Source organism: Oryza brachyantha, chromosome 7, assembly GCF_000231095.2.
Source record: "Oryza brachyantha chromosome 7, ObraRS2, whole genome shotgun sequence".
NCBI classification, from domain to species: Eukaryota; Viridiplantae; Streptophyta; class Magnoliopsida; order Poales; family Poaceae; genus Oryza; species Oryza brachyantha.
In genome coordinates, this window is record NC_023169.2 from 6,933,349 (window position 1) to 6,960,562 (window position 27,214).

The window sequence follows — 27,214 nt, forward strand, 5'->3', positions numbered from 1 at the left end:
TTTCCCTTCCTTCTCAAATTGGGCCGAAGTCCAATTTTACTCCCTTCCTTTTCTTTTTCCTTTTTCTTTTTCTTTTCCTTCCTTCCCGAGCCGGCCCATTTCCCCTCGGCCGGCCCAGCCGACCGGCTTCGGCCTCCTCCCCGCGCGCGCTCCGCCTGGGCCGCTGCCTCGGCCCAGCTCGCCGCTCGCCCGCGCCGCGAAGTCCGTCGCCGCTCCCACCTCCCTCGCGCCACTGACAGGTGGGGCCCACCTGTCAGCGACCGCCTCCCCGCCTCCACGCCAGCCCGCGCCGCGCCGCGCCGAGTCCGAGTCCGCGCCGCCGCCGCAACCGCCGCCGCCGAGACCGCGTCGCGCCCGACTCGGTCTCCAACCTCCGCCCGCCCTAGCCGGCCCCGCCACCCTGTAAATTCCGAGCCGCCACGCGCCGTTGCCCACTTTCCGCCTCCGCCCGAGCCGCCGCCGCGCTGTCGTCGTTCGCCGCCGCCGGTAGATCTCGTCGCTAGCCGCTGGTCGTCGCCGTCCAGCTCGATCTCGCCAACTCGCCCGCGTGTTCGCCGCCGCCGGTGAGAGTCCCCTTCCTCCCCCCTCTCTCTCTCCCCCTTCCCGGCCATGCATCGCCGAGCCGCATGCCGTCGCCGGACGGGTGCAGAGCTCGTCCTCGCCGCCACTCGCTGCAGTCGTTGTCGCCTACACGACGCCGTCGTCAAGCCGCCGCCGCCCGTGGCCGTCCGCACCCGCGCTCTGTCACACCCCAACCCTAGGAACCCCCCCTAGGTCGGGCCTGTGCTCTAGGACATCAAGACTTCCCTCACACAACCAACACCCATGTCTTTTCTGCGCAATTTGTCCTCACCCAAATGACTCACCCAAATGACTTCCCGGTCGGTCACCCATCCCAAGATTGCTCCAGGCCAAGCACACTTAACCTTGGAGTTCTCTTGAGATAAGCTTCCGAAAAAGAAGTTACAAAGTATCTATCAAATCCTATTAAGGCTTGGGCTAGGATGTTACATACACCCACCCTCAAAGGACCCGACGTCCCCGTCGGTCCAACATACCCACACTTGGCCAAACAACCAGGAACGTTCCCCTCTTGGCCATGTCCGTGTGTCCAGGTCCGGCCCATGTGCCATGCCGTGTCCCCGCAGGGCCCACGCGCCATGCGCAACATGCCCGCGCCCCTGCGCCCACACGCGCCCGCCCACACGCGCCCGTGAAACCGCGAGGGTCGGCTCTGATACCATTCGCTGTGGACACCCCAAGTATTATAACATCCAATGTCCAACATGACTATCACATACTATTGGAGGAGTGAGATCCACACACGCATAAATAGCCACTCGTCCTCAATGTGTCCATGATCACGGTTGACAACCTTCTGTTATAATAATCGGAATGCCGAGTAGTGAGCGCAAGACATAACCGTAAGGTAGTTTGCCAGTCTACTCCGTCATATGCCCATCAACCACTCGAAGGTAGCGACTAAAAGCATACCCCAGTGACTCGATCCAAACCGCTATCTCCGATTATCTCAAGCGATCAAAACCCGTTACTCATGCTTAGCTAGTCCCCAGGAATGCGACTAGCCTCACATTTTCATCGTAAGCAATTAATAGTCATAACAGTACCATATCATGGATAATAAGTGGCAAGGTACATGATACAACATAGGGTCCAAGGTCCCAACATACACAGAAGGAGTAGCAGCGGAAGACTCAAATAAAGCTCATAAGCATAAAACGAAAGCCGGCGGTGCCACAACCCCACAAGGGCAAACCAACCGGGCAAGAGCCAAGCTGCAAGAGAAGGGATCACTCACTGCCCTCGCCACCCCCGGCAGAGCAGTGACCACACAAGAAGCACAACTCATACCCGGAATCCTCACCTGAAATTGCAGACACCGGATTAAGTACAAGATTGTACTCGCAAGTCTTACCCAAAACTATATATAAAAGGAGAGAGGAGTATGCAAGGTTTACCTTAACCTAAGCCATCTAGGTTGCATAAAGCCAATTTTATTGAGCAAATAACAGTAAAAGTGGTTAAGTAATAGTAAATATAACATCATTTTAACTTATTGACAGCAAGTATACAATTCTGAAATGCATAAGCAAAAGAGTCCAAACGGCGCTCTCACCAACAACAAGGGACTACCCAAGTCCACACCATCATGGCACAGCATGCCAACACCACCATCAAACACAAACTCATCCATATTAATCCACACTTGATGCTAACATAACTGACTAACACATCAAGCAATGTCCATAACCGAGGACGCGGCTATTCGAATAGATTATACTCTGATCAGAGGTGTACAACTGTACCCACATGAAATGAACAAGGATCAAAAGCTACACACCCCGTCGAGTGCGGTACGCGAGTGATACAAGCTCATTACATGTCTTTCCTAATCCCACCCCAACCACCTATACCACGCCGGGGTTCCCGACGACTTAGTCACGTGCCTGTGTGGTGTGACCAAGGCGGGCGCACCACGCGGGAGGCACCCCCGGCCAACATAGGCACCCGAGGCCCTCCAAAGGGCTACCTGCCCTCACGTCTCTCCAACGTGGTATAAATAATCACAGTAGAGCTACTAAAGAACAAGCCGGTCCCAAATAAGGCATGTGGTAAGTACGAAGGGTGCTTGAATAGATGTCAAAATGTTCGGTCCTTAACGACCCAGACGGGGCTACTTGCATCAGGGGAAACCAACCTTCCTTCATCACCCTACCACCCGTCCAAGTCCAACATATTTCATCAACCATAATTTAGTGTAAGTGCTCAAGTTTTATGCCCATTAGTACAAGTTGTCTATACACCACAAATGATAGTACTGTCAATCCTTATACTTCTATTAGCATTAAGCATGGCTAAGCATGAATGAAGTAAACAAGCCTAACACTCCTATATGGTGGTGACAAGGGATAAGGTCAGCAATATAACAGGGAATAAATGCATAATTAGGATCTACCAATTCACCCAAAACAGACGTTTTAACATCTAGGAAACACATGCATATATAGGTATAGTTTTGCAACCAAAGATATTTATAGAGAAAGCATAGGTTCTATATGCTTAGGTGCTTGCCTTCCTGCTGAGGGTAGTCACTATCCTCCTCTGGATATGGCTCGGTACTCTCCGGATTCTCCAAATCTACCGAAAAGAAGCAATATGCGAATAAGAGCCAAATAAACATGCACATGCGAAATGACCAATAAATCATGAAATAAATACAGTGAGTAGAGCACATGTTAACTTGAATTTAGGTGAAAGAATCACTAGATTATCACTTATTGTTTAGGAGATATGAAAATGACAAGCCTTCAGGTCAGATAATGACAGCTCCAAAAATAATTAAGTCTACTTTAGAGCATTACAAGTAACTTGCAACTCAAACCAAGTTTTTACATGTATAATTATTTTTAGTGGGCAGTACATCATTCACAGGTGCTAAGAAAAAATATTCCACAGCTTTATGTATTGTCATTATTTATTTATGGATCTTAGAAGTTAAAATCATGGGAATGCTAAATACACTCCTAAACATGATTTAAGGGGAGTATTGTCAAGCTTATTTTCACAACAGCAAAGAGTAACAAAATATAAGCTTAACAAAATTGGTTTCACAATTTTAGCTTTTACCAATAATTTCTTACGAATCTATGAAGAGCTAGACCACACAAGGGAGACATATAGCTATTTATATTCCTACAGAGAAAAATAGTAAAAAGTTGGTCATTTTTATTTTACAACAATGAAGAGATCTGTTTTATGAAGCAATAAGAATTTGTTTCACTGAAATCGGAGTTCATATGAATTAGTTATGGATTTTCAAAGTTCACTCATTTTTCAGCCAAAACAGCACGTGTGGATGGCTCGATCTAGTGCATGAATGCCAAGAGCATCACATGCAAGAAAACATACATTAAGGACTTGATTCTACTGCTAAGAAGACACTTTTCAGCTTGAGTTGAAGAAGCTGAAAACTCACCAAAACAGGGAAGCAAAGACACCGAGCTGTTGTCACCGAAGAAGAGAAAACAGCTTGCAGCCTGCTACTAGCCTTCAAATCTTGAACCGGTGACCTATGGAGGAGACTAGGAATGCTCAGCATGATGGGGAACCTAAGAGAGTAGCTATGGATGGGGAAGAAAGCTCACCAAGAGGAGGAAAACAACTGCTGCTGCTGCTGCTCTGCACCAAGCAGCAAGCTCCTCTTTTCTTCTCGATCTCCCTCAGCAACCGATGCATGTGCAGGCTATTTGGATGGATGGAAAGCTTACAACCTTGGGGATCTTGTGGTGTGACATGCAGGGCTGGATCCTTGCATTTTTGTGAAGATTTGGGGAGGAGGAAAATGAGGAGGGAGCTTAGCTCATGGAAGAACAGAACAGCAACAAGAACAGAATGGGAGGGAGATGAAGGGGTTTTCTCTGCCCCTCCCCCTTAAATCCTGAGGTGGGAGCACGCCCAAGAGGGTGTTGTGGGGGCTAAAGAGACACCCAAGGTCAATGACAAGTGGGCTCAAGTCATGGCTGTTTAGGAGGGTGAGAGAGGTGGGTGAAAAATTGAGTATAGATTCACTCTTGCAGTTTTCAGGATTTATTTTATTTCTCTCTCTTGGTAAATTCAATTTGATTAAGCTATAAGAGTGTGAAAAATGTGTGTTTTGGTGTTGAGATAGATTGAGTCACCTAGTTTCCATTTTTGAAAGTTTCACACATAAATCCCAAGTATTTTAAATCTGGTGAAAAGATGAATTGGGTTAGGCTGAAACTTGGTTTGAATTTTTAGGAGACCTAAATAGAGAGTTAAATTCAACAAAATTTATATTTAGTGATGATAAGTAAACTAATATTTGAATAAAATATTAAATATGTATACTTCTGTTCAGGTTATTGCTCAAATAGAAGTGGTTTCAATTTTACCGATTAGAGTTAATTTTGTTATTGCATATGATCAAATTGCAATATAGTAAATATGCAATCTAAAGGACAACAAATGAATTTATAAATACCTGGTTATGAACCTAGGGCTCTTACACGCTCGTCGCCGGTCGTCGCCGTCGTGCCGTCGTCGCCGTGCACCCGCGCTCGGTCCCGCGCCACGCGCTGCCGCCGAACGCCGGTCGTCGTCGTCGCGCCGTCGTCGCCGTCGCGCCGTCGTCGCCGTCGCCGTGCGCCGCCGCCGTCGCGCCGCCCGCAGCTCCTGCTGCCGGTCGCGCGCTCCCCTCCTCTCTGTTCCAGCCTTGCTGACGAGTGGGCCCCACTCGTCAGTCGCCCCCGCGCCTCTCTCCTCTCTCTCCTCCCCGGGCCCGCGTGTCAGTCTCTCCCTCCCCATCTCTCTCACCGACAGGTGGTCCCCACCTGTCAGCCGTCAGCCTCCTCTCTCCTCGCTGACGTCAACAACCCCATTAATTGCTCAATAATTGATTTAGGACTTTTCTGTTTAGCTAAAAAACCCAGAAAACTTCTAAAATTCATAAGTAATTCATCTAGTCTTCGTTTAGGTCCATTCAAATTTCATTAAATTCATAAAGTTGTCAAGAATCCATTAAAAATAGTTTCTTTTGCTGTTTCAGTAGAGTTTGTGCCTGTTTATTTATTTTTGTGCTTTGTCGCTTAGATTCGGACCCCGCCGAAGAGCTGGTTTACTTCGAGATCGTCGCCGAAGTTCCCCAAGGGCCAGAGCAAGGCAAGTGACACTCATCTTTGATCATATTGAACCCATTATTGCAAAATTCTCCGCTTTACTAATTCAAATATGTATTGTTTTAATTAAAGTATTTACTGTATGTTATTTTCCGGGTAAACCTTATTATTATGTCGTTGTTTATCCAACTTTATACATTGCTAAACCAGGGGTAACTTGATTAGAGTTAGGCCTAGGTTAATGCTTAGCCGTGCTTAGAACAAGTAGCTCATGGGATCACATTTAAACATGCTTAGTTTTGAATAGCTGAGATATTGATTCATTACCCGGTTCAGGCTAATGTCAACTAAAATATTGATAATGGAGGGCTGTGGGTGCATGGTTTTGAGAGTCGCACCCATGGTAATTAAGGACCGGTTCACGGGAAACCCTAGAAGTAATTAAGTGCTAACCACATGCCGAAATGGGTAAGTTGGGATTTGAAGCATGACTTCGAACTATTTGACGTACCGTGGCAAGGGTAGGCGTGATGGAGTATGGACGGGCAATCGTGGTGTAACGAAAGCCTCTGCTGCTTCTGGATCTGCCAAGGCACAAGAGGGGACTGCCCGACTTGGTGTAAAGGAGGGGGTGAAACGTGAAGTGTGGTACAATTAAATAGGGAGGGTTATGTGACGGGTCCTATCACGGTCTCCTTTCCGGTATACCATGGTGGTATGTCGGCGCACGTTCAAGTGTAGTGGAGTCGTGTCTTGTGGGTACAGTAGTACACCTCTGATCAGAGTATAAACTATTCGAATAGCCGTGCCCACGGTTACGGGCGAGCTCCCAGCCTCACTGTGATTAGTGAACCTTTAATAACTTGAGTAATTGGTTTCTCACTCGGGACTACTGCAACGTGGTGTAACGTTGAGTAGTGGTTGGGCCTGTTGCAACGTGGTGTAATGTTGGACAGTGTTGTGGTATTTTACAACTGTTATTTTACTTGTGCTTTACTATACTCAGTTACCTGTATTTCTTTTAATCTCTGTTATTTATTTAACTGCTGCTTTACTGCAACTAACCCTAGCCTGTCCTTGTTAATTCCCTATGCATCATTTATTTTCCCCTTTGTCCGTGTTACTTGTTGAGTACGGTGGTTTGTACTCAGCCTTGCTTAACTTTCCCACCCCAGAGCTAGAGGTCGAGTCCGATGGAGGTGCCTCTCAGGAGTGAGCTGTTCCGCCGTCGAAGCGTTGCCTGTGGACTGGAGCCGTACCCGCTGGAGCTAGTCTACCTTTTTCTTTCCGCTGCATTTTTGCTAGAATAGGTGTAATTTTCAGTTGTTTCTAAGAACGATGGTTATGTAATCAACATTGTCTTTTTGTGTACCCTGGCTGGTCCTGGACAGGGAATTTAATACACCATTAAGTTCAGAAATTCGTGTGAGGAATTTCTAGGCATGACAAGTTAGTATCAGAGCCTCCTTTGACCGTAGGATCAGCCCAATGGAAACCCTAAGAGCCCTCTGCTTTTCATGTTTGTGCATAGTTTGAAAATGGGTTAGTGTTTTCCAAAAGCGTGAGTGATTTGAAAAGACAAAACCCCTTTGGTTGAAAAGTGTGAGTAAATCGATTTACGGGTAAAACTTTATTTACTTTGTTTCTTTTATGATTTATTTATCTTGAAATAAAATTTTGCATCTATTGATTCCTTATCCTTGTGTTATTTAGATGGCTGACCACCCTTTGTACCATCGTGGAAACGGAATGGCTAGATTCGTGGCAGAGTTGGCAAGAGTCTCGTTCACGGCAGGATACCCCTATGAGCCGGAGTACACTACGATCCATCCTCTTGAAGGCGAGTTTCCCCACCGAGTCAGATTGGAGCTACATGGAATCCCCGGTTTCCTCCCTAACTTGGAAGCAGAAGGAGCCGGAGGCACGCATGAGCATGCCTGCCAGGAAGCTGCGTACAGTCTGATGACAACGCTCAGGGCCAGGCACGAACTGACGTTTCGGCATTCGGCTTACCGGTATCACCCTGGTCGTGGACCCAGTTCCATGGTTAATAGGTTTCGGTCTGCCCGGAGTGAGCAAGACCCTACCTTCGGTAGGATGTGCACGGTGCTGCAGGGCCTCGACCAGATGCATCACGATCTCCACGAAGCGTCCAAGGCCTTGAACGACGCCAAGCTCACCCAGATCGTCCGTCTGCAAGATGAGATCGACCGATTGAAGAAGGAGAATGCCAGGCTCAAAGGACTCCCAGAGCCCAGTGGTGCAAGGCTTCACACTACGACAAGGAAGCGAACCCGTGGGCCGCCCAGAGTTCAGTCTTACCCCGGTGCCCCGGATGAACCAAGACCTCTGATGCAGATCGTGCCAACTTCTCCGACCCCAGTGCCCGAGGAAGGTGTCTCCCCTTTCAACGCGGCAAGGAACCATAACAGGATCGTCTCAGTCTCTAGCAGCAGCGAGTCCGCTTCTGGTGAAGGTGAAGATGGTCTCCCTAGCAACTCCAGGAGCCGTTCTGAAGACGAGGAAGAAGATCCGTCCCCTATCGTCGACCGTCGCTCTCCTTCCGTGCCCTAGACGTTGTCTTTAGCTTCGTTTTAGTCGTTGTGTGCTAGTTTTGGTGTGTTAGGTTTGCTTCGCTTGGGGCTAGTGGTGAACCATAGCAGTAGTGGGGTTATGGTTGTACCGCCAGGAGTTGTGTGGTTTTTAAGTGTGTTTCTTAAGCAAGACAATTACAGTTCACTAATTAAATAAAGCCCCTGTTTGCTTAGCCGTTTCTTTTTCTTCTTTCTCTTTCTGTTCCCCGCTTCCGCAGATGGTGAACACCCGCCACGGCAACCGCGACACCGACTAATCCAGCACAGGAGGACTGCCCCCACCGCCTCCACCAGAGAACCCGTCACTCGCCCAGATTCTTGCTAGCCAAACACAGATGCTCGCTTGGATGATGCAGCAGATGCAACAGCAACAGCAGCAACACCAACAAGTGCTACAGCAGCTCTTGAATCAGAATCAGAACAACCAGCAACAGCATGGACCACCCCTAGTGCAGTCCAAGTTACCAGAGTTTCTCCGTGTTCGTCCCCCGACCTTCTCAAGCACTACCAACCCCATGGAGGCAAGTGATTGGCTCCATGCTATCGAGAAGAAGCTCAATCTACTACAGTGCACTGACCAAGAGAAAGTCTCTTTCGCCGCACATCAACTGATGGGTACCGCCTCTGCTTGGTGGGATAATTTCCTGGTTACCCGCACCGCTACCACGGAAGTGACTTGGGCAGAGTTCTGTCTTAACTTCCGCAAGGCCCATATCCCTGACGGGATAGTCACATAGAAGAAGCGTGAGTTCTGCGCTCTGCAGCAAGGTACCAAGACAGTGACAGAGTACCTTCATGAGTTTAATCGCCTAGCGCGATATGCTCCCGAGGACGTTCGCACTGATGCCGAAAGACAAGAAAAGTTCCTCGGAGGTTTGGAGGATGAGTTGAAGAAGCAGTTGCTTTCGGGCGACTATGCTGACTTTGAAAAACTAGTGGATAAAGCCATTCGTCAAGAGGACCAGCACCTCCAGATGGATAAGAAGAGGAAGGCCTCACAGTTCAGGTCTAACCAGCCGCCTCCTCAGAAGCCCCGGTTCCACACCGGCCCCCATCCTCAGAATCAGCAGCACGGGCAATCGACCTTTATTGTCCGCCAACACCGTCCCTACAACCCCAACAACTTCTCCAGTGGCTCGTCCCAGCGTGCTCCACCTCAACGTGCTCTCCCTGCACCAGCTCCCCGGCAACAGAACGCTCCTCCACCAATAGCTCAACCTCCTCCAGCCAGGAAGGATGCAGGTGCAAAGCCTGGAGTGTGCTACAACTGTGGCGACCTAGGTCACTTTGCCGACAAGTGCCCGAAGCCGAAGCGCAGCGGGCAGAGATTCATGCAAGCTCGTGTGAATCATGTCACCGCCGAAGAAGCACAGGCTGCGCCAGAAGTAATATTGGGTACGTTTCCTGTCAACTCCGTACCTGCTACAGTACTTTTTGATTCTGGTGCTACACACTCTTTTATTTCAAGAAAGTTTGTGGGATTGCTTGGGTTAAGAAGGGAAAAGTTAAGAAACCCGATGCGGGTTAGTTCTCCAGGGCATAGTATGTTTTCGAACCTTTATAGCCCTAATGTGCCCATAGAAATCCAAGGGACATCCTTTCTAGCCAATCTCATCCTTCTCGAATCTAAAGACCTAGATGTCATTTTGGGAATGGAATGGCTTACCAAGCATCAAGGAATGATTGATTGTGCCAAGCGTACAGTCACCTTGACCAGTGAAGGTGGTGAAGTGGTGACTTATCAGTCGCCGGAGTCAGTGTCAATCAGTACTTGTTTGAATCAGATGGAAGCTGAAGAGCAACCCTCGGAAACAGTCAAAGATCCGAAGAAGTTGGAAGACATACCAGTGGTTTGTGAGTATCCGGAGGTCTTTCCAGATGATCTCACAACAATGCCGCCAGAAAGAGAGATTGGGTTCTGTATCGATTTGGTACCAGGAACTGCGCCAATCTATAAGAGACCCTACAAGATGGCAGTTAATGAGATGGCAGAAGTGAAGAAGCAAGTGGATGAACAGCTTTAGAAAGGTTACATCCGACCGAGTACCTCGCCTTGGGGTGCCCCGGTTATCTTTGTTGAGAAGAAGGACAAAACTAAGAGAATGTGTGTGGACTATCGTGCTTTGAACGATGTTACCATCAAGAATAAGTACCCTCTGCCAAGGATTGATGATCTGTTTGATCAGTTGAAGGGAGCCAAAGTTTTCTCCAAGATCGATTTGAGATCAGGGTATCACCAGTTGAGAATTCGGGAAGAAGATATTCCCAAGACGGCATTCACTACTCGCTACGGCTTGTATGAATGTACGGTAATGTCGTTTGGACTTACTAATGCCCCAGCATTTTTCATGAATCTCATGAATAAGGTGTTCATGGAATACCTGGATAAGTTTGTGGTTGTCTTCATCGACGACATTCTTATCTACTCCAAGTCAGAAGAAGAGCACGAGCAACATTTGCGGATTGTGCTAGAGAAGCTAAGAGAACACCAGTTGTATGCCAAGTTCAGCAAGTGCGATTTCTGGCTGCACGAAGTGAAGTTCCTTGGCCATGTGATCAATGCGCAAGGTGTAGCAGTGGACCCCAGTAATGTGGAGTCAGTAACGAAGTGGACCCCGCCTAAGACGGTTTCCCAGATCAGGAGTTTCTTAGGACTTGCGGGCTATTACCGCCGGTTCATTGAGAATTTTTCAAAGATAGCCAAGCCAATGACACAGTTGTTAAAAAAGGAAGAGAAGTTCAAATGGTCAAAAGAGTGCGAAAAGAGTTTTGAAGAGCTCAAGCAAAGGTTAGTTTCGGCACCCGTGTTGGTTTTGCCAGATCAGATGAAAGACTTCCAGGTTTACTGTGATGCGTCCAGATCAGGACTTGGATGTGTGCTAATGCAAGAAGGAAAGGTGGTTGCTTACGCCTCTCGCCAGTTGAGACCTCATGAGAGTAACTACCCGACCCATGATTTGGAACTAGCAGCTGTAGTGCATGCCCTAAAAATTTGGCGACACTACTTAATCGGTAACAAGTGTGAAGTGTATACGGATCATAAGAGTTTAAAGTATATCTTTACACAGCCGGATTTGAATCTCCGCCAGCAAAGATGGTTGGAATTGATCAAGGATTATGATTTGAGTATCCATTACCACCCAGGCAAAGCAAATGTAGTTGCAGATGCTTTGAGCCGGAAGAATTACTGCAATACTGCGGTATCAACGGAAGTTTGTGAGCAGCTACAACAGGAGTTTGAACGACTAAATTTGGGTTTAGTCGAAGAAGGTTTTGTGGCAGCCCTAGAAGCGCAACCCACTTTGGTGGATCAAGTTCGCCAATCCCAAGCAAATGATCCAGAGATAGCCGAGCTAAAGAAAAATATGCGAGTCGGTAAAGCTCGAGATTTTTCAGAAGATGAACATGGGACAATCTGGATGGGAAACAGGTTGTGTGTACCAGATAACAAGGAGTTAAAGGAGTTAATACTCCAAGAAGCTCATCAGATCCAGTATTCTATTCACCCCGGGAGTACCAAGATGTATCAGGACCTCAAAGAAAAGTTTTGGTGGGTTAGTATGAAGAGAGAAATTGCAGAATATGTCGCCTTGTGCGATGTTTGTCAACGAGTCAAAGCAGAGCACCAAAGGCCAGCAGGATTGTTGCAACCTCTCCAGATTCCAGAATGGAAATGGGAAGAAATCGGGATGGATTTCATCACTGGTTTACCAAGGACTGCTGCTGGTCATGACTCGATTTGGGTAATTGTTGATCGATTGACAAAGGTCGCTCATTTCATACCAGTTCACACTACCTACTCGGGGAAAAGATTAGCCGAGATTTACTCGGAACCGTGTGATCAGATTCTGCAGAGTTCAGTGGAGTCACCACTCAGAAGAAGAAGCGACATGGGAAAGAGAAGATGAGCTCAAGGCCGCCGCCCATCTGCACCTCTTCGCCAGTACCTCCGAATCTCGGGGTCGAGATTCCGTTTAAGGGGGTAGGTTTGTCACGCCCGGAGTTTTGTCCTAAGCCTAAAATCGTAAAAAGAAATTCGTAAATAACAATTGGCTTAATTAACTCAGGAAGAATCCCTCTAAAAGAAATTAACTCAATTAAATCAAGGCTCGCAAATCGACTAACTGGATTTAAATTCAAATTGCAGAAGTATAAAATTTGGCCAAACAAATTAATTTAAAATTCGGCAAAAGTGGGGTTTTCCTTTTTCCCTCCTTTTTCCTTTCTTTTTCCCTTCCTTCTCAAATTGGGCCGAAGTCCAATTTTCCTCCCTTCATTTTCTTTTTCCTTTTTCTTTTTCTTTTCCTTCCTTCCCGGGCCGGCCCAGCCGAGCCGGCCCATTTCCCCTCGGCCGGCCCAGCCGACCGGCTTCGGCCTCCTCCCCGCGCGCGCTCCGCCTGGGCCGCTGCCTCGGCCCAGCTCGCCGCTCGCCCGTGCCGCGAAGTCCGTCGCCGCTCCCTCCTCCCTCGCGCCACTGACAGGTGGGGCCCACCTGTCAGCGACCGCCTCCCCGCCTCCGCGCCGCGCCGAGTCCGAGTCCGCGCCGCCGCCGCAACCGCCGCTGCCGAGACCGCGTCGCGCCCGACTCGGTCTCCAACCTCCGCCCGCCCTAGCCGGCGCCGCTGTCACGCCCAGAAATTTACAACAAATTTCTGAACAATAGCATGTATTAAATCTCGGTCCAGGCATCAGCCCGAGTACACACTATGACAAATTAATACACAGTTCCACGACTTAAAAACAAATAAAAACAATTATCTATCGAAATGCAGCGGAAAAGGAAAACAAGACTAGACCAACTAATCTTCAGCTTCAGCTGGCGATGACGGCTCCACACCACAGGCACTCTCGACGGCGGACTGAACCTTACTTCAACCTTCGGAACAACCTTCTTCTGACACAGGCTCCGGCACTTGCTCTGGTGGGGGAAAATTAAGCAAGACTGAGTACAAACCACCGTACTCAACAAGTAACACCCAAGAGGGGGAGAATAATGAATGCAATAGGGTATCAAGGATAGGCTAAGGTTAAATTGCACAAAGCTGCAGTAATTTAGCAAAACAGTAGATAAAATAGACTGAAATAAAAGTAAAGTAAACATTTAAAATAAACATCCACTGTCCAACGTTACACCACGTTGCAACAGGCCCAGACCGCTGTCGAACGTTACACCACGTAGCGACAGGGTCAACCCTCTGTCCAACGTTAAACCACGTTGCGACAGACTCAAACCACTGCCAACGTTACACCACATTGCGCAGGGTCAAACCAGTTCCAAGATTAATAAAATTATTAAAGGGGTTCAACTAATCCCAGTGAGTCTGTCGGTTCGCCCAATAACCGCGGGCACGGCTATTCGAATAGTTTTACTCTGCAGAGGTGTACAACTTTACCCACAAGACATGGCTGCCAAGCATGTTACCATGCCCCAACGTATCACCACGATACCTCAGTACGGAAACCATGATAAGACCTTTCGCCTAACCCTCCCTAGACAATCGTACCACACTTCAGGTTTCACCCCCTCCTTTACACCAAGTCGGGCAGTCCCCTCTTGTGCCTTGGTAGATCCGGAAGCAGGAGAAGCTTTCGTTACACCACGATTGCCCGTCCATACTCCATCACGCCTACCCTTGCCTGGGTACGTCGAATAGGGACAAGCTAGATTACGAGTCTCACCGTTGCCCATTCTGGCTTGTGGTTAGCACGTGTAAGACCTTCAGGGTTTCCTGAGAACCGGTCCTTAATTGCCATGGGCACGACTCTCAAAACCATGCACCCACAGCCCACCATAAGCAATATTTTAGTTGTATTAATCCTCAACGGGAAATGAATAATGATAACAACCATTGAAGGTGTACCAAAGTGCAACAATAATTAAATAACAATTGGTGAGCTAGTTGAACTAAGCATGGCTAAGCATTGACTAACCCTAATTCTAGTCAAATTAACCCTGGGATGACAATAATAATGAATGGGAATCAACGGATATATTGGTAAATGCCCAACAGATAAATACAATAAATAGATTTGCATAAAACAATGCATGTTTGAATGTAAAAGCGGGGGATTTTATAAACATAGGTTCAATATGATCAAAGAATGGTGCCACTTGCCTTGCTTAGACCCACGAGGAACTTCGGCGATGACTTCGAGAACGAACGGCGCTGCGACGGGGTCAAAACCTACGACAAACAAGGCAAAACAAACAAAACAGGCTAAAAAAATACTGAAACAGAGAAGAAACTATTTTTAATGGATTCTTGGCATTTTTCTGGATTTAATGAAACTTGAATGGACCTAAACGGAGACTAGATGAATTACTTATGAATTTTAGAAGTTTTCTGGGTTTTTTAGCTAAACAGAAAAGTCCTAAATCAATTATTGCGCAATTAATGGGGCTGCTGACGTCAGCGAGGAGAGAGGAGCTGACGGCGGACAGGTGGGGACCACCTGTCAGTGGGAGAGAGGGGAAACGGGCGGCTGACACGCGGGCCCGGGGAGGAGAGAGAGGAGGCGGCTGGCGGGGTGGCGACTGACGGGTGGGACCCGTCGGTCGGCGACCGTGGAATAGAGAGGAGGGGAGCGGGGTCTGGCCAGGAGAGGGAGAGGGGCGGCGACGTCCGACGGCGGTGGACGGCGACCGGCGGAGGACGGCGCCCGGCGACGAGCGGCGCGAACCGGCGGGCGGCGGCGAACGGTGACGGCAGCCGGGAAGCGGGAACATCGGCGTGCGAGCAGCGGCGGCGGGAGCGGCGGAGACGGCGAGGGCCGAGGAGAAAGGGGAGGTGGTGATGGCGATGACCGGCGGCACGAGGGCGTCGACGTCGGCGACACCGACCGGCGACCGAAGGGCGACGACGGCGTCGGCGAGGAGGAGGCAGAGACCGCGGCGGGGTGGCGCGGCTCGGAGCGGCGGCGGAGCAGAGCGGAGGAGGGAGAGGGCGGCTGAGCGGCGGCGGAGTCGAGCGGAGCGGCCAAGTGGCAGCGATAGAGGAGAGGAGAGACGGCCTCGACGGCGGCGCGGGGCAGCGACGGCCGGCGACGGCTCGACAGCAGAGCGGCGGTTGGTGGTCGGCGGAGGCGAAGGTGGTGGTGGGCGGAGGGGTGACGGCGACGCAAAGATGGCGATTGCGACGAAGTGGGGAGCGGCGGCGTGGAGACACGGCCGAGAGGGAGAGGGATCGGGGCGGCGCGGCGGTGGGTCAGCCGGCGGCGCGGGCGCGCACTGGTGTGGGCGGAGGGAGCTTAGTGACGGCGTCGCGAGGGTGACGGTGATGGCGGAGGGTGGTGGACGGTGGTGACGTCCGGCAGGGAGGTGGCGAACGACGGCCCCAGGCAGCGTGGCGACGACATGCGACGCGGCGGCGAGGGTCGGGGAGAAAGAGGAGAGGGGAGACCGGGGCGGCACTGAGCATGGCCGGGGAGAGGAGGAGGAGCGGCGCCGGCGACGAGCGAACGGCGGTGGCGGGCGGCGATGGCGCGGCTCGGCCACGGCCACGACGCGACGAGCGCGACGAAGACGGCAGGTGGAGGGGCGACGAGCGATGCAAGGCGACGGGCGGCATCGCACGGTCCGGGGCGATGGCGATGGCGCCGGGAGGTGGAGGCGGCAGCGGGCACCGGCAGCGAAGGATTGGCGACCGCGGGGTGACGGCGTCGCCGGGTGGAGATGCGGCAGCGACGCGGCGGTAGCGCACGACACCTGGCAACGGTGCGGCGGCGAGGGGACCCAGCGACGGTGGAAGAAAGAGAGGAAGAGAGGAGGGGAGGGCTCACCGACGGCGACGGAGGACGGCAGCAAGTCGGCGAGGATGAGGCGGAGGTGGAGACACGAACGAGCGACGGCTTGCGACGTTCGGTGGCGAGACCGGCCAACGGCGTCGAGACGACGGGGCACGGCGGCGGGAGGGACGAAGGGGCGGCGACGAAGCTCGGCGACCACCGGTGGCGACGAGGGCCGGCGGAAGGTCGGCGAAGCCGAGGCGGAGGTGGTGACGCGGGTGGGCGGCGACGTCCAACGGCCGACGGGGAAATCGGCAGCTGACGGCGACGGAGGGGAGCTTCGGGCGGAGAGGGGAAAGTGGCGGCGGGGCGGCGGCGCGAGGATTTTATAGGTGGTGGCGCCGGCTAGGGCGGAGCGGCCGGTGGAGACCGAGTCGACGACGCGGCGAACTCGGCGGCGGCGGTTACGGCGGCGGTTGCAGCGGCGGCGCGGCGGAGGACTCGGGGCGGCGGCGGACTCGGCTGGCGCGACGCGGCGCGGGCGCGGGCTGGCGCGAAGACAGGGTTTCGGTCGCTGACAGGTGGGCCCCACCTGTCAGTGGCGCGAGAGAGAGGAGGGAGGCGGCGCAGACTCGCGGCGCGGGCGCGGGAGCGGGCGAGCTGGGCCGAGGCGGCCCGACCGGGAGGAGGCGCGCGGGCGGAGGAGGCCGGAGCGGAAGGCCGGCTCGGCTGGGCCGGCCAGGCGGGGAGAGGTGGGCCGGCTCGGCTGGGCCGGCCCGGGAAGGAGGAGAGGAAAAAGAAAAAGGAAAAAGAAAAGGAAGGGAGGAAAATTGGACTTCGGCCCAATTTGAGAAGGAAGGGAAAAAGAAAGGAGAAAGGAGGGAAAAAGGAAAACCCCACTTTTGCCGAGTTTTAAATTAATTTGTTTGGCCAAATTTTATACTTCTGCAATTTAAATTTAAATCCTGTTAATCGATTTGCGAGCCTCGATTTAATTAAATTAATTCCTTTTAGAGGGATTTTTCCTGAGTTAATTAAACCAATTGTTATTTACGAATTTCTTTTTACGATTTAGGCTTGGGATAAAACTCCGGGCGTGACAGCCGCCACCCTATAAATTCCGAGCCGCCGTGCGCCGTCGCCCACTTTCCGCCTCCGCCCGAGCCGCCGCCGCGCTGTCGTCGTTCGCCGCCGCCGGTAGATCTCGCCGCCAGCCGCCGGTCGTCGCCGTCCAGCTGCGTCACCGCCTCCGCCTCGCTGTCGCCGACCTGCTGCCGCCCTCGTCGCCGCCAGGGAGCCTCCCCAGCGCCGCGCACTCCTTCGCCGCCCGATCGCCGCCGTGTCCGGTCTCCTCACCATCGCCAACCGATCTCCGTCGCCACCGCCGATCTTCCGCTCCTACCTGCGTCACCGCCTCCGCCTCGCTGTCGCCGACCTGCTGCCGCCCTCGTCGCCGCCAGGGAGCCTCCCCAGCGCCGCGCACTCCTTCGCCGCCCGATCGCCGCCGCGTCCGGTCTCCTCACCGTCGCCAACCGATCTCCGTCGCCACCGCCGATCTTCCGCTCCTACCCGCGTCACCACCTCCGCCTCGATCTCGCCGACTCGCCCGCGTGTTCGCCGCCGCCGGTGAGAGTCCCCTTCCTCCCCACTCTCTCTCTCCCCCTTCCCGGCCGTGCGTCGCCGAGCCGCACGCCGTCGCCGGACGGGTGCAGAGCTCGTCCTCGCCGCCACTCGTTGCGGTCGTTGTCGCCTTCGCGACGCCGTCGTCAAGCCACCGCCGCCCGCGCCCGTCCGCACCTGCGCTCGTCGCCGGTCGTCGCCGTCGTGTCGTCGTCGCCGTGGACCAGCGCTCGTTCCCGCGCCACGCGCTGCCGCCGGACGCCGGTCGTCGCCGTCGCGCCGTCGTCGCCGTCGCCGTGCGCCGCCGCCGCCGCGCCGCCTGCAGCTCCCGCCGCCGGTCGCGCACTCCCCTCCTCTCTGTTCCAGCCTCGCTGACGAGCGGGCCCCACTCATCAGTCGCCCCCGCGCCTCTCTCCTCTCTCTCCTCCCCGGGCCCTCGTGTCAGTCTCTCCCTCCCCCTCTCTCTCACCGACAGGTGGTCCCCACCTGTCAGCCGTCAGCCTCCTCTCTCCTCGCTGACGTCAGCAGCCCCATTAATTGCGCAATAATTGATTTAGGACTTTTCTGTTTAGCTAAAAAACCCAGAAAACTTCTAAAATTCATAAGTAATTCATCTAGTCTCCGTTTAGGTCCATTCAAATTTCATTAAATTCATAAAATTGTCCAGAATCCATTAAAAATAGTTTCTTTTGCTGTTTCAGTAGAGTTTGTGCCTGTTTATTTATTTTTGTGCTTTGTCGCTTAGATTCGGACCCCGCCGAAGAGCCGGTTTACTTCGAGATCGTCGCCGAAGTTCCCCAAGGGCCAGAGCAAGGCAAGTGACACTCATCTTTGATCATATTGAACCCATTATTGCAAAATTCCCCGCTTTACTAATTCAAATATGCATTGTTTTAATTAAAGTATTCACTGTATGTTATTTTCCGGGTAAACCTTATTATTATGCCGTTGTTTATCCAACTTTATACATTGCTAAACCAGGGGTAACTTGATTAGAGTTAGGCCTAGGTTAATGCTTAGCCGTGCTTAGAACAAGTAGCTCATGGGATCACATTTAAACATGCTTAGTTTTGAATAGCTGAGATAATGATTCACTACCCGGTTCGGGTTAATGTCAACTAAAATATTGATAATGGTGGGCTGTGGGTGCATGGTTTTGAGAGTCGCACCCATGGCGATTAAGTACCGGTTCACGGGAAACCCTGGAAGTAAATAAGTGCTAACCACATGCCGAAATGGGTAAGGTGGGATTTGAAGCATGACTTCGAACTATTTGACGTACCGTGGCAAGGGTAGGCATGATGGAGTATGGACGGGCAATCGTGGTGTAACGAAAGCCTCTGCTGCTTCCGGATCTGCCAAGGCACAAGAGGGGACTGCCCGACTTGGTGTAAAGGAGGGGGTGAAACCTGTAGTGTGGTACAATTAAATAGGGAGGGTTATGTGACGGGTCCTATCACGGTCTCCTTTCCGGTATACCATGGTGGTATGTCGGCGCACGTTCAAGTGTTGTGGAGTCGTGTCTTGTGGGTACAGTAGTACACCTCTGATCAGAGTATAAACTATTCGAATAGTCGTGCCCACGGTTACGGGCGAGCTCCCAGCCTCACTGTGATTAGTGAACCTTTAATAACTTGAGTAATCGGTTTCTCACTCGGGACTACTGCAACGTGGTGTAACGTTGAGTAGTGGTTGGGCCTGTTGCAACGTGGTGTAACGTTGGACAGTGTTGTGGTATTTTACAACTGTTATTTTACTTGTGCTTTACTATACTCAGTTACCTGTATTTCTTTTAATCTCTGTTATTTGTTTAACTGCTGCTTTATTGCAACTAACCTTAGCCTGTCCTTGTTAATTCCCTATGCATCATTTATTTTCCCCCTTGTCCGTGTTACTTGTTGAGTACGGTGGTTTGTACTCAGCCTTGCTTAACTTTCCCACCCCAGAGCTAGAGGTCGAGTCCGATGGAGGTGCCTCTCAGGAGTGAGCTGTTCCACCGTCGAAGCGTTGCCTGTGGACTGGAGCCGTACCCGCTGGAGCTAGTCTACCTTTTTCTTTCCGCTGCATTTCCGCTAGAATAGGTGTAATTTTCAGTTGTTTCTAAGAACGATGGTTATGTAATCAACATTGTCTTTTTGTGTACCTGGGCTGGTCCTGGACAGGGAATTTAATACACAATTAAGTTCAGAAATTCGTGTGAGGAATTTTTGGGCGTGACAGAAATCATCAAAGCCTTAAATTTGGCTTGGGGCCCATATTTGGCAAAGGGTGGTAGGCACAAGGACGGCACGAACGAACTTTATCATGACACCAAGTTCGCATGCGCAAACAGATCGGAGACCAATGTGGGTTCCATGTGTGCCACAACATGTCAACACTTCTAAGAGCGGTGAAAGATTTCGACCCTGAGGTTGTTGCTAATGGCAAAGCTCATTTCGACATTAACTTTATTCTTCTAAGCATTTTAACGCCTGATTTATTTAACAGAAAGGTAAAGGTAGCACGAAGATTATACCTATCAACCCCCTCGCTATCAGAGGAGAATTGTGCACCTTCATTCTTGCCAAAATAATTAACAAGAAAGGACGTTTCCACGCCACTTAGACATTTGAACTAGTCTAATTCATTGTGATGTACAAATTAACCATTAACTTGTGATGTACATATGAGCACAATACAACTTGTCCTTGTTTTTATGTTTCTGTGCTATGGAATGCAATGTAATTTACTCATTTGTATAATATTACGGCAGTCTGCTAAATTTTTGTCAGTTTTATTCAATTACTAATTACATTGGACTATTCAATTGGTTTCTCAATTTTAAATACGACAGACATACATGGAGATTCACAACGACATGATATATGCAAGGTATGATTTTTTGGCTTTCATACATTTTGCTGGGCAAAGTGCGGCCATTTCAATCGTATATGTTGGGCAATATGTTGATATAGATGTGCGATTTGTACTGTCATATATGAAGTTGTGCAATATGTCAAGTTGGAGAAAATATGTGAATTTGGGCAATATGTGACTTTATTTCTTGTGATTTTTACTGCCATGTATCTGTGTATTTTTAGAGGGCATGGCTAGCGAATCCTGAGGCTAGCCAATTTTTAGCATTTATAGTTTTCTGAATTTAACTCATCACTGATGAGTTGGTATTAAAATCCGTCATAGGTAGTTACTACTCTGGCGTGTTCTCACTCACAGACCGTCACAGGTGTGTTACATGTGACGGGTCCTACCTTTGGGTCCGTCACAGGTGTGTTACCTGTGGCGGGTCCTAACTAGCCTAAGGGTTCCAGCGATCGACACCTCTGACGGGCTGACAAATATAAATCCGTGAGAGGTGGGAGTCACCTCTGACGGCACCCGTCAGAGGTGACTCCACTCACCAGTGACCACTAATCGCTGGCTATAGCTAAAACCGTCATAGGTGAGGATTTGGGTCTGTCACAAGTGACCATATCCAATGTAGTGATCAAGTATCATACCGATCGGTACCATGATGATAATTATTGGATACTAGCTGATATAGACCGAACGCTGATTAAGTATGACATGCAAGGACAATAAACTAGGCGTGAGAGACAGGAGAAAGATGAGCAGTGGCAAGAGTCTCATTGCGCCATCCAGCCACATCTCCTGCCGCGTGCCTCCTCCGTGCGCTCCCGCTTTGTTGGGGCCATCTCCCGCACCGTTAGCACATCACATGCATTGTCATGCCACGCATACTCACGTATGCATGTCTGCATGCGTACGCACCAACGACATGCTTTGCTTCAATCTTTTCAGAGACCATTTATGCATGAAGCAATTATATATATCAAACAATTATTCTCCAAAATAGAAAAAAAAAGAGACTATCTCCTAAATTACCGATGTATCGAACATCGGCACCTGCCTCCGGCCATTGATCAGAATGCCTCCATCATATCCGTCCCAAATGGATGAACAATATTCCGTCCATTAGCTTTTTCCATTTTTTATGTGGTGGGTTTAGTATATTTAAAATTTTTAAATATGTCATATGAAGTAATAAAGTCAAACTTTATATCAAAATTATATAGATTGACAAGATATACAATTTTGTAGTCGACAAGTTTATCATGTAATATCGTTTCGATATCCAAATATTTATTAGAAAATATCATACCTACATTCATAACTCAGATATATGTTTCAAATGACTTTCAATGAAGACAATGCTATATAAAACTTATAGAATATGACAAGATCTATAACTTTGGAGTTGATCACCCTTTCATCTATAATTTATTTAGTCTCAAATATTCTTAACTAGTTTCGTACTAGTTTCGTATGGTCTACATATAAATACAAATACTTTTTGGAAGAGCACTTTAATTTACCTGCAAACCGAGTTCTAGCTTAAAAAAAATAAATGGTTAGGATTTTATTGCATCTCTCACGTGCAAAAGGAAGTTAGATGGGCTATTTATAATATTGACAAATGATGTGTTCAAATATCTATAAAATGAAATACGGAGTAGATGATAAAATATACGTACAGGGGCCGAGCGCCATCAAATTTCAATTAGTAGTCAATGTGCACGTCCTCGACGGGGTTTACTGTATACCAACAGATTTTTTAATTTTTAATTTTATTTAATAAATAATTTACAAAATTATATTTCCGTCTCTAGTGCCCCGCTGAAGGATGACATGGCAACGGGAGGGAGCCCAGTCGTTTTTGTTAGCAAGTGTTAAGCATATTCATTCCTTCAATTTTCCCATAGATTTTCCCATAGGCAAAAGGTAGGAATTAGAAAGTTGGGTAAGTCGGAAAGTTGGATTCCGGTTACTTTCAAAGTAAACTGAGGCATGTGTTTTCCTTGGATCCAATGTATTGGTTGCGATGACGGCGCAATGGCAGTTTTGCAGTTTGGCCGTGGCATTGGGCTTTTTAGTTGGCAAAAATTGGAAGAAATATGTTCACGAGGGTTCGACCTCTGGTTTCCTAGATAGAAGAAGGTGACGGTGATCACTGAGTCATCCAATAACTTATGATTAAATAATTACATACATTATACATATATGTATCAAACCACGGTTCAATCGCCTGTTCATGTTTGGACCCTCCCGGTGCAAAATACCCGGCCACCGTCAGCGGCCATCCTTGGCGGTCTTCCCGCCGTTTGCCACGTCATCTTTCCGCCCTCTAGGAGGGCAGCGGGAGGTTAGATTTGTAAATTTTGAAAACAAAAATATAGTTTTACAAATTATTTATGAATAAAATTAAAAAAACTATACCAATAGATACACATTTGGAATTTTTGGCCTAATATGTTGGGCTCACTTAAGCCAAAAACTAATTCCTTTACTCTCTATCTATATTTTCTTAGTTGACTATGCCACTGGTAGAGCGAGAGACTAGAGTGACACGCGAGGCATGACAATAATGACTGATTTCTCACTGTCCAATATTTGCTCGTTAAGCTACAAATCTGGCCTTTGGCCTCATAGATTTCTTCTTTGTTGTAGCACCCACCTCCTCTCCCTCATGATGGACAATGGAGGATGCTCCCCTCTCTGTTCTTGGGATGGGACACCACTGAACTAAATTTCCGTACAGAAGCAAGGACCCCCACTCCAAGAAACCACCCAAATTTAATCATAAATTTAACTTTTTTGATAGACAATAGAGAAATAAACATCAGTCTTAGACTTCAAAGAAGCTACAACTATTTGTTACAAAATTTGTAACCAGGCAACATTACTATTACAAGTTTTTCAATAAATTACCTGACTAAGTAATTAATCAAATAAATTATGGCCAAAAATCTTAAATGATCAAAATACATCCATGGTTTTAAGTATGGTTAACAACTCTTTACCCATATGTGACCCAAATTACAAGTTGACGAGTCAAGTTTGTGCCTCACAAACACTTGGGTTGCACACAGTTGGTGAAGGGATATTTGTAGACTACAATAGTGTAATTTTCTACCATAAAAACCAAGAACCATGCAAGCAAAAAATCATAAACTTGGGCTGCACGCAGCTAGTGAAGGGATACATGTAGGCTATAAAGGTGTAAAACATAATTTTCTACCATAAAAACTAGAAATCATGCAAGCAAAAGATCATGGATCATTACCACACAATGCACTGTGTAGCAGAAGAAGATGCTAATAAGAATGCGCGTCGATGTAGAGTAAGTAGTCAATCGTTATAGCCCGACCTTCTCCTTCAAACGCATAAACCTCACGGTGCAACTGCGTTGATCAACACCACAATCTAGTGGTGCCTCTACTGGTATCCGCACGTCTAGGAAAAGAATGTCGTGAGCAGATGTGCTAGCGTCCGAGTGCGGCTAGGGTTTGGCTCGACGGGAGGAAGGCTAGGGTTTTCTTACGCACTGAGCTAGCCTCCTCGCCCCATATATAAGGCCAAAAATTAGGCCACCAAAGCACAGAGGAGTTATACTTGGACACCTATTCGAAATGATCCTATATTTTATCAACATTCAATTCTCCTATTCCAGTCCATTAAGTATGTGACCCAAAGGTTCATCAATTGCAACACAAAAATGCTTTTTGGTCCATGTGCCAACAACGGCCCCTAACAGAACATATTGACCCGTTGAGCAAACATAAAGATCACATCGACTGAGCCTATAGTGTATCTTTGTATTAATCCCTTTGTCTCATGCTATCGATTAAGCTTAAGGCTAGATATGTGCCACCATTTCAATAGCTCATTCATTAACTCAATCCTATAATAGATTACTTAACTTATGATTGACTCCTCAATCACCTTTGGCGTGGCCATGCACTACCACAACATATAACAACAAGGGGCCTATAGAAATCTCTCCAATGAAGGGGCAAATTCCATCTTGATTATTCATATCCTACTACATATTCAATGGCACGCCCAAAGACTACTTGTATAACTACCTAGTCACGATGTAGCGTTTAGTAGTCCCTAAGCAATCCACTACACATGTCGGGAATCATGATAATCTCAAGTCTAAGGATTGTACATCAATACTCAATGAGAACACTGATGGGACATCACATATAGCTTTCGCAGTGTCCCATGTTGGACCTATCCAACATAATATTCTCCAACATGTGTCCACATGATCAATTTGGTATCACCATACAATGAGCAGTGCATAGTTTATAACTAGAGAAGATGTGGTTTTGTGATTGCAAGGTTCAGATCGTGTTGATGGGAAGCCAAATCGTGTGTGTCAAATCTCCACCAAATTTAGAGTTATCAATACCTATTGGAAGATTGGGACCTACTTTCCTGATCATACGCGTTACGAAATCAGGGGTCAACACCAAGCCATATCATCACATGAACTTTTTTTATTGTGCTTTGTCATATAAGTGCATATGTCTCATCTCATATTCATGTGTATGCACAACTATAGGGAGGGCTCACTCTATATTTTGTCCTCTCTCTGTTTTGATGCATTTATCCTTCCAGCTCTATGTGAACTCTCTATTTTATATGAAGTTGTCGTCTATACAAAAGAATACATTGATGCATCTATAATCAATAATTTTTGTAATTTTTATTTTTCTAATTATAACAGACGAACTTTATGGGACCAACCTCTTTACACATGAGATGGCAGATAGATCACTCGCAGACTTCGTATATGTTGATATAAAAATCCAATAGTTGACGATGGACCCTAATAACAAGGATAGAATACATGGAGATTAATCTATATTTATCACTCCTCTCTACTTACATATATAGTGGTGTATTCGTGTATGTCATTTTCCATCCCATTGGCTTGTTTATGTGAGACTAATGTTTTATTTGAGCATTGTATTGTTTAATCTTTTTGTCGATGATCTAGGTTGGCAATATATGTGGGGTGACTAGCGAGGCGCAAAAATCGATGGTTAGATGAAGACACAGGATTACCCAGGTTCAGACTCTCGACTAGCGAGATAGTACCCTACTCCTGCTTGCTGATTGTATTTGATTGTGGACATATCAACTAGGGAATAGCCGATCTGAATATGACGCGCCCCTAAGGGGTGCCTGGTACCCCCTTATAGTGGAGGATATGGCTTACAGATATGGTAGATTCCTAATCTAACAAGACTAGAATCTATCCTATGGATACGACTAGGTCCGGTGTATGCAGCATGCAATCTGGATATTACCAAACTCCTAACTGATCCGGTACAAATATGATTGCTTTCCTATTTGGTAACCGCCTGACATATATACATGTATAGTCTACGGATACCTCTAGTACAGGTATTCCACAGCAACCCCCAGAGTCGTACATAGTCACACAAATCATCTGTGTAGATTATTGATCATCAGACGTATCTTCGCACAATATGCTTAACGTTGTCTGAGTGCTTCGAGCCGAGCACTTTCCAAGTGATCCCAAGTACTCTGTAATGATTGTACAGGTTAGGGAGGCTCCCGAATGAAAGAAAAGGATAGGTGTATCTAAGATGCACCTATTAGGTGTAGCCTCCGACTCTATGCTTAAACGCAAAACAATTAATTAAACATAGAGTCTATTAAAAATTGTATGAAATATTAGGGGTGTAGCCCCGACTCTATGTTTAAATGTGTAACAATTAAATATAGAGTCTTCTATGGACTGTTATCCAAAGGTATACTCGAAATATCGAGAGTCCCGATTTGAGCAGCACTGTTCTGAGTGCTTACCAACTCGAGTGGTTTTCAGCTTGGGTTGCTTTCTCCGAGCAGTTTGAACCCGAGTGGTTTGGAGATAAATAATTGTCGTGTTCACTCAAACAAATAATTATAATTATTTTGCCCGGGTGGTAGGTTATGCTAACCAGCTTAACTGTTACAGCTGAGTAGTTAGTACCGAGTAGATTCGGGTTCACTCAACGTTTAGGCACAGGTTGAACAACGCACTTAGGTACCTTGGGCGTATCGAACAATAAATGTGCAAAAATAGTTTTAGCCCTATTATATGGGCGCACCGTTGATTCCCTAAATGTGAGAAATCACAAATTTTATGTCACTGTTTGGGATAACCATAAAACCACAACATTTTCATTGACATGCTATTAACTATTCCAGCACCGAGCTTTACGCATCGACCCGCAAGGCCCACGGAGGGACACAGAAACACTTAGTCGTTTTTTGATATTTGCAGCCGTTAAACCACTTTATTCTGGCGATTTTTGGCAAAGTTGCGACAGAGCACTCAGGCCGCAGTAGCCGGTCTCGAGGCCTGACCAAAAACAATCGAGGCTACCTGGGACCGGTTTGCTTCTGCAACCTTGGCATTCTTCAGGTCACTAGAAACTATGGCGACTAGCTCTAGCTCTACGCTAGCCAATGAAATCCTCAACAAGCTTAGAGAGGTACCCGGGCGCGTGGCCGACGAGACGAGGAACACGATGAAGGTTGTGACTTGCCAAGCCTTTGCCATAATGAAGTTCCTTTACTATCGGGTAGTTTTCTTAGCAACCATCAAAGGATTTATAGCCGATTGCGACTCAACGAAGGCATTGGCGCTAATGGAGGAGGCTAATGAAAGTGCATCTAGGCCCTTAATTTGTTTTGGTGACACTACAAGAAATATATTGTTTTTTGACGTATTTAGTATGAGAACAGGATATAATGTCA

At 48.3% G+C, this 27,214-nt stretch overlaps 1 protein-coding gene across 1 annotated transcript; it reads right to left on the bottom strand.

Annotated features, from left to right (window-relative positions):
- Window positions 1-1,575: 1,575 nt before the first annotated feature.
- Window positions 1,576-24,391, bottom strand: LOC121054922. The gene is made up of 5 exons (XM_040525900.1): window positions 24,377-24,391; window positions 4,167-4,264; window positions 3,998-4,091; window positions 3,094-3,159; window positions 1,576-1,885 (listed from the first exon to the last, which is right to left on the bottom strand). Exons 1-5 carry the CDS (start codon window positions 24,389-24,391, stop codon window positions 1,727-1,729), a joined length of 432 nt encoding a protein of 143 aa, XP_040381834.1. The 3' UTR covers window positions 1,576-1,726.
- Window positions 24,392-27,214: the final 2,823 nt, after the last annotated feature.

Coding starts and splice junctions, on each gene's coding strand:
- LOC121054922 (XM_040525900.1), bottom strand. Junction 4,092..4,166: donor CAGTTGTTTTCCTCCTCTTG/GTGAGCTTTCTT, acceptor TCTCCTCCATAG/GTCACCGGTTCAAGATTTGA. Junction 1,886..3,093: donor TGACTACCCTCAGCAGGAAG/GCAAGCACCTAA, acceptor CTGCAATTTCAG/GTGAGGATTCCGGGTATGAG.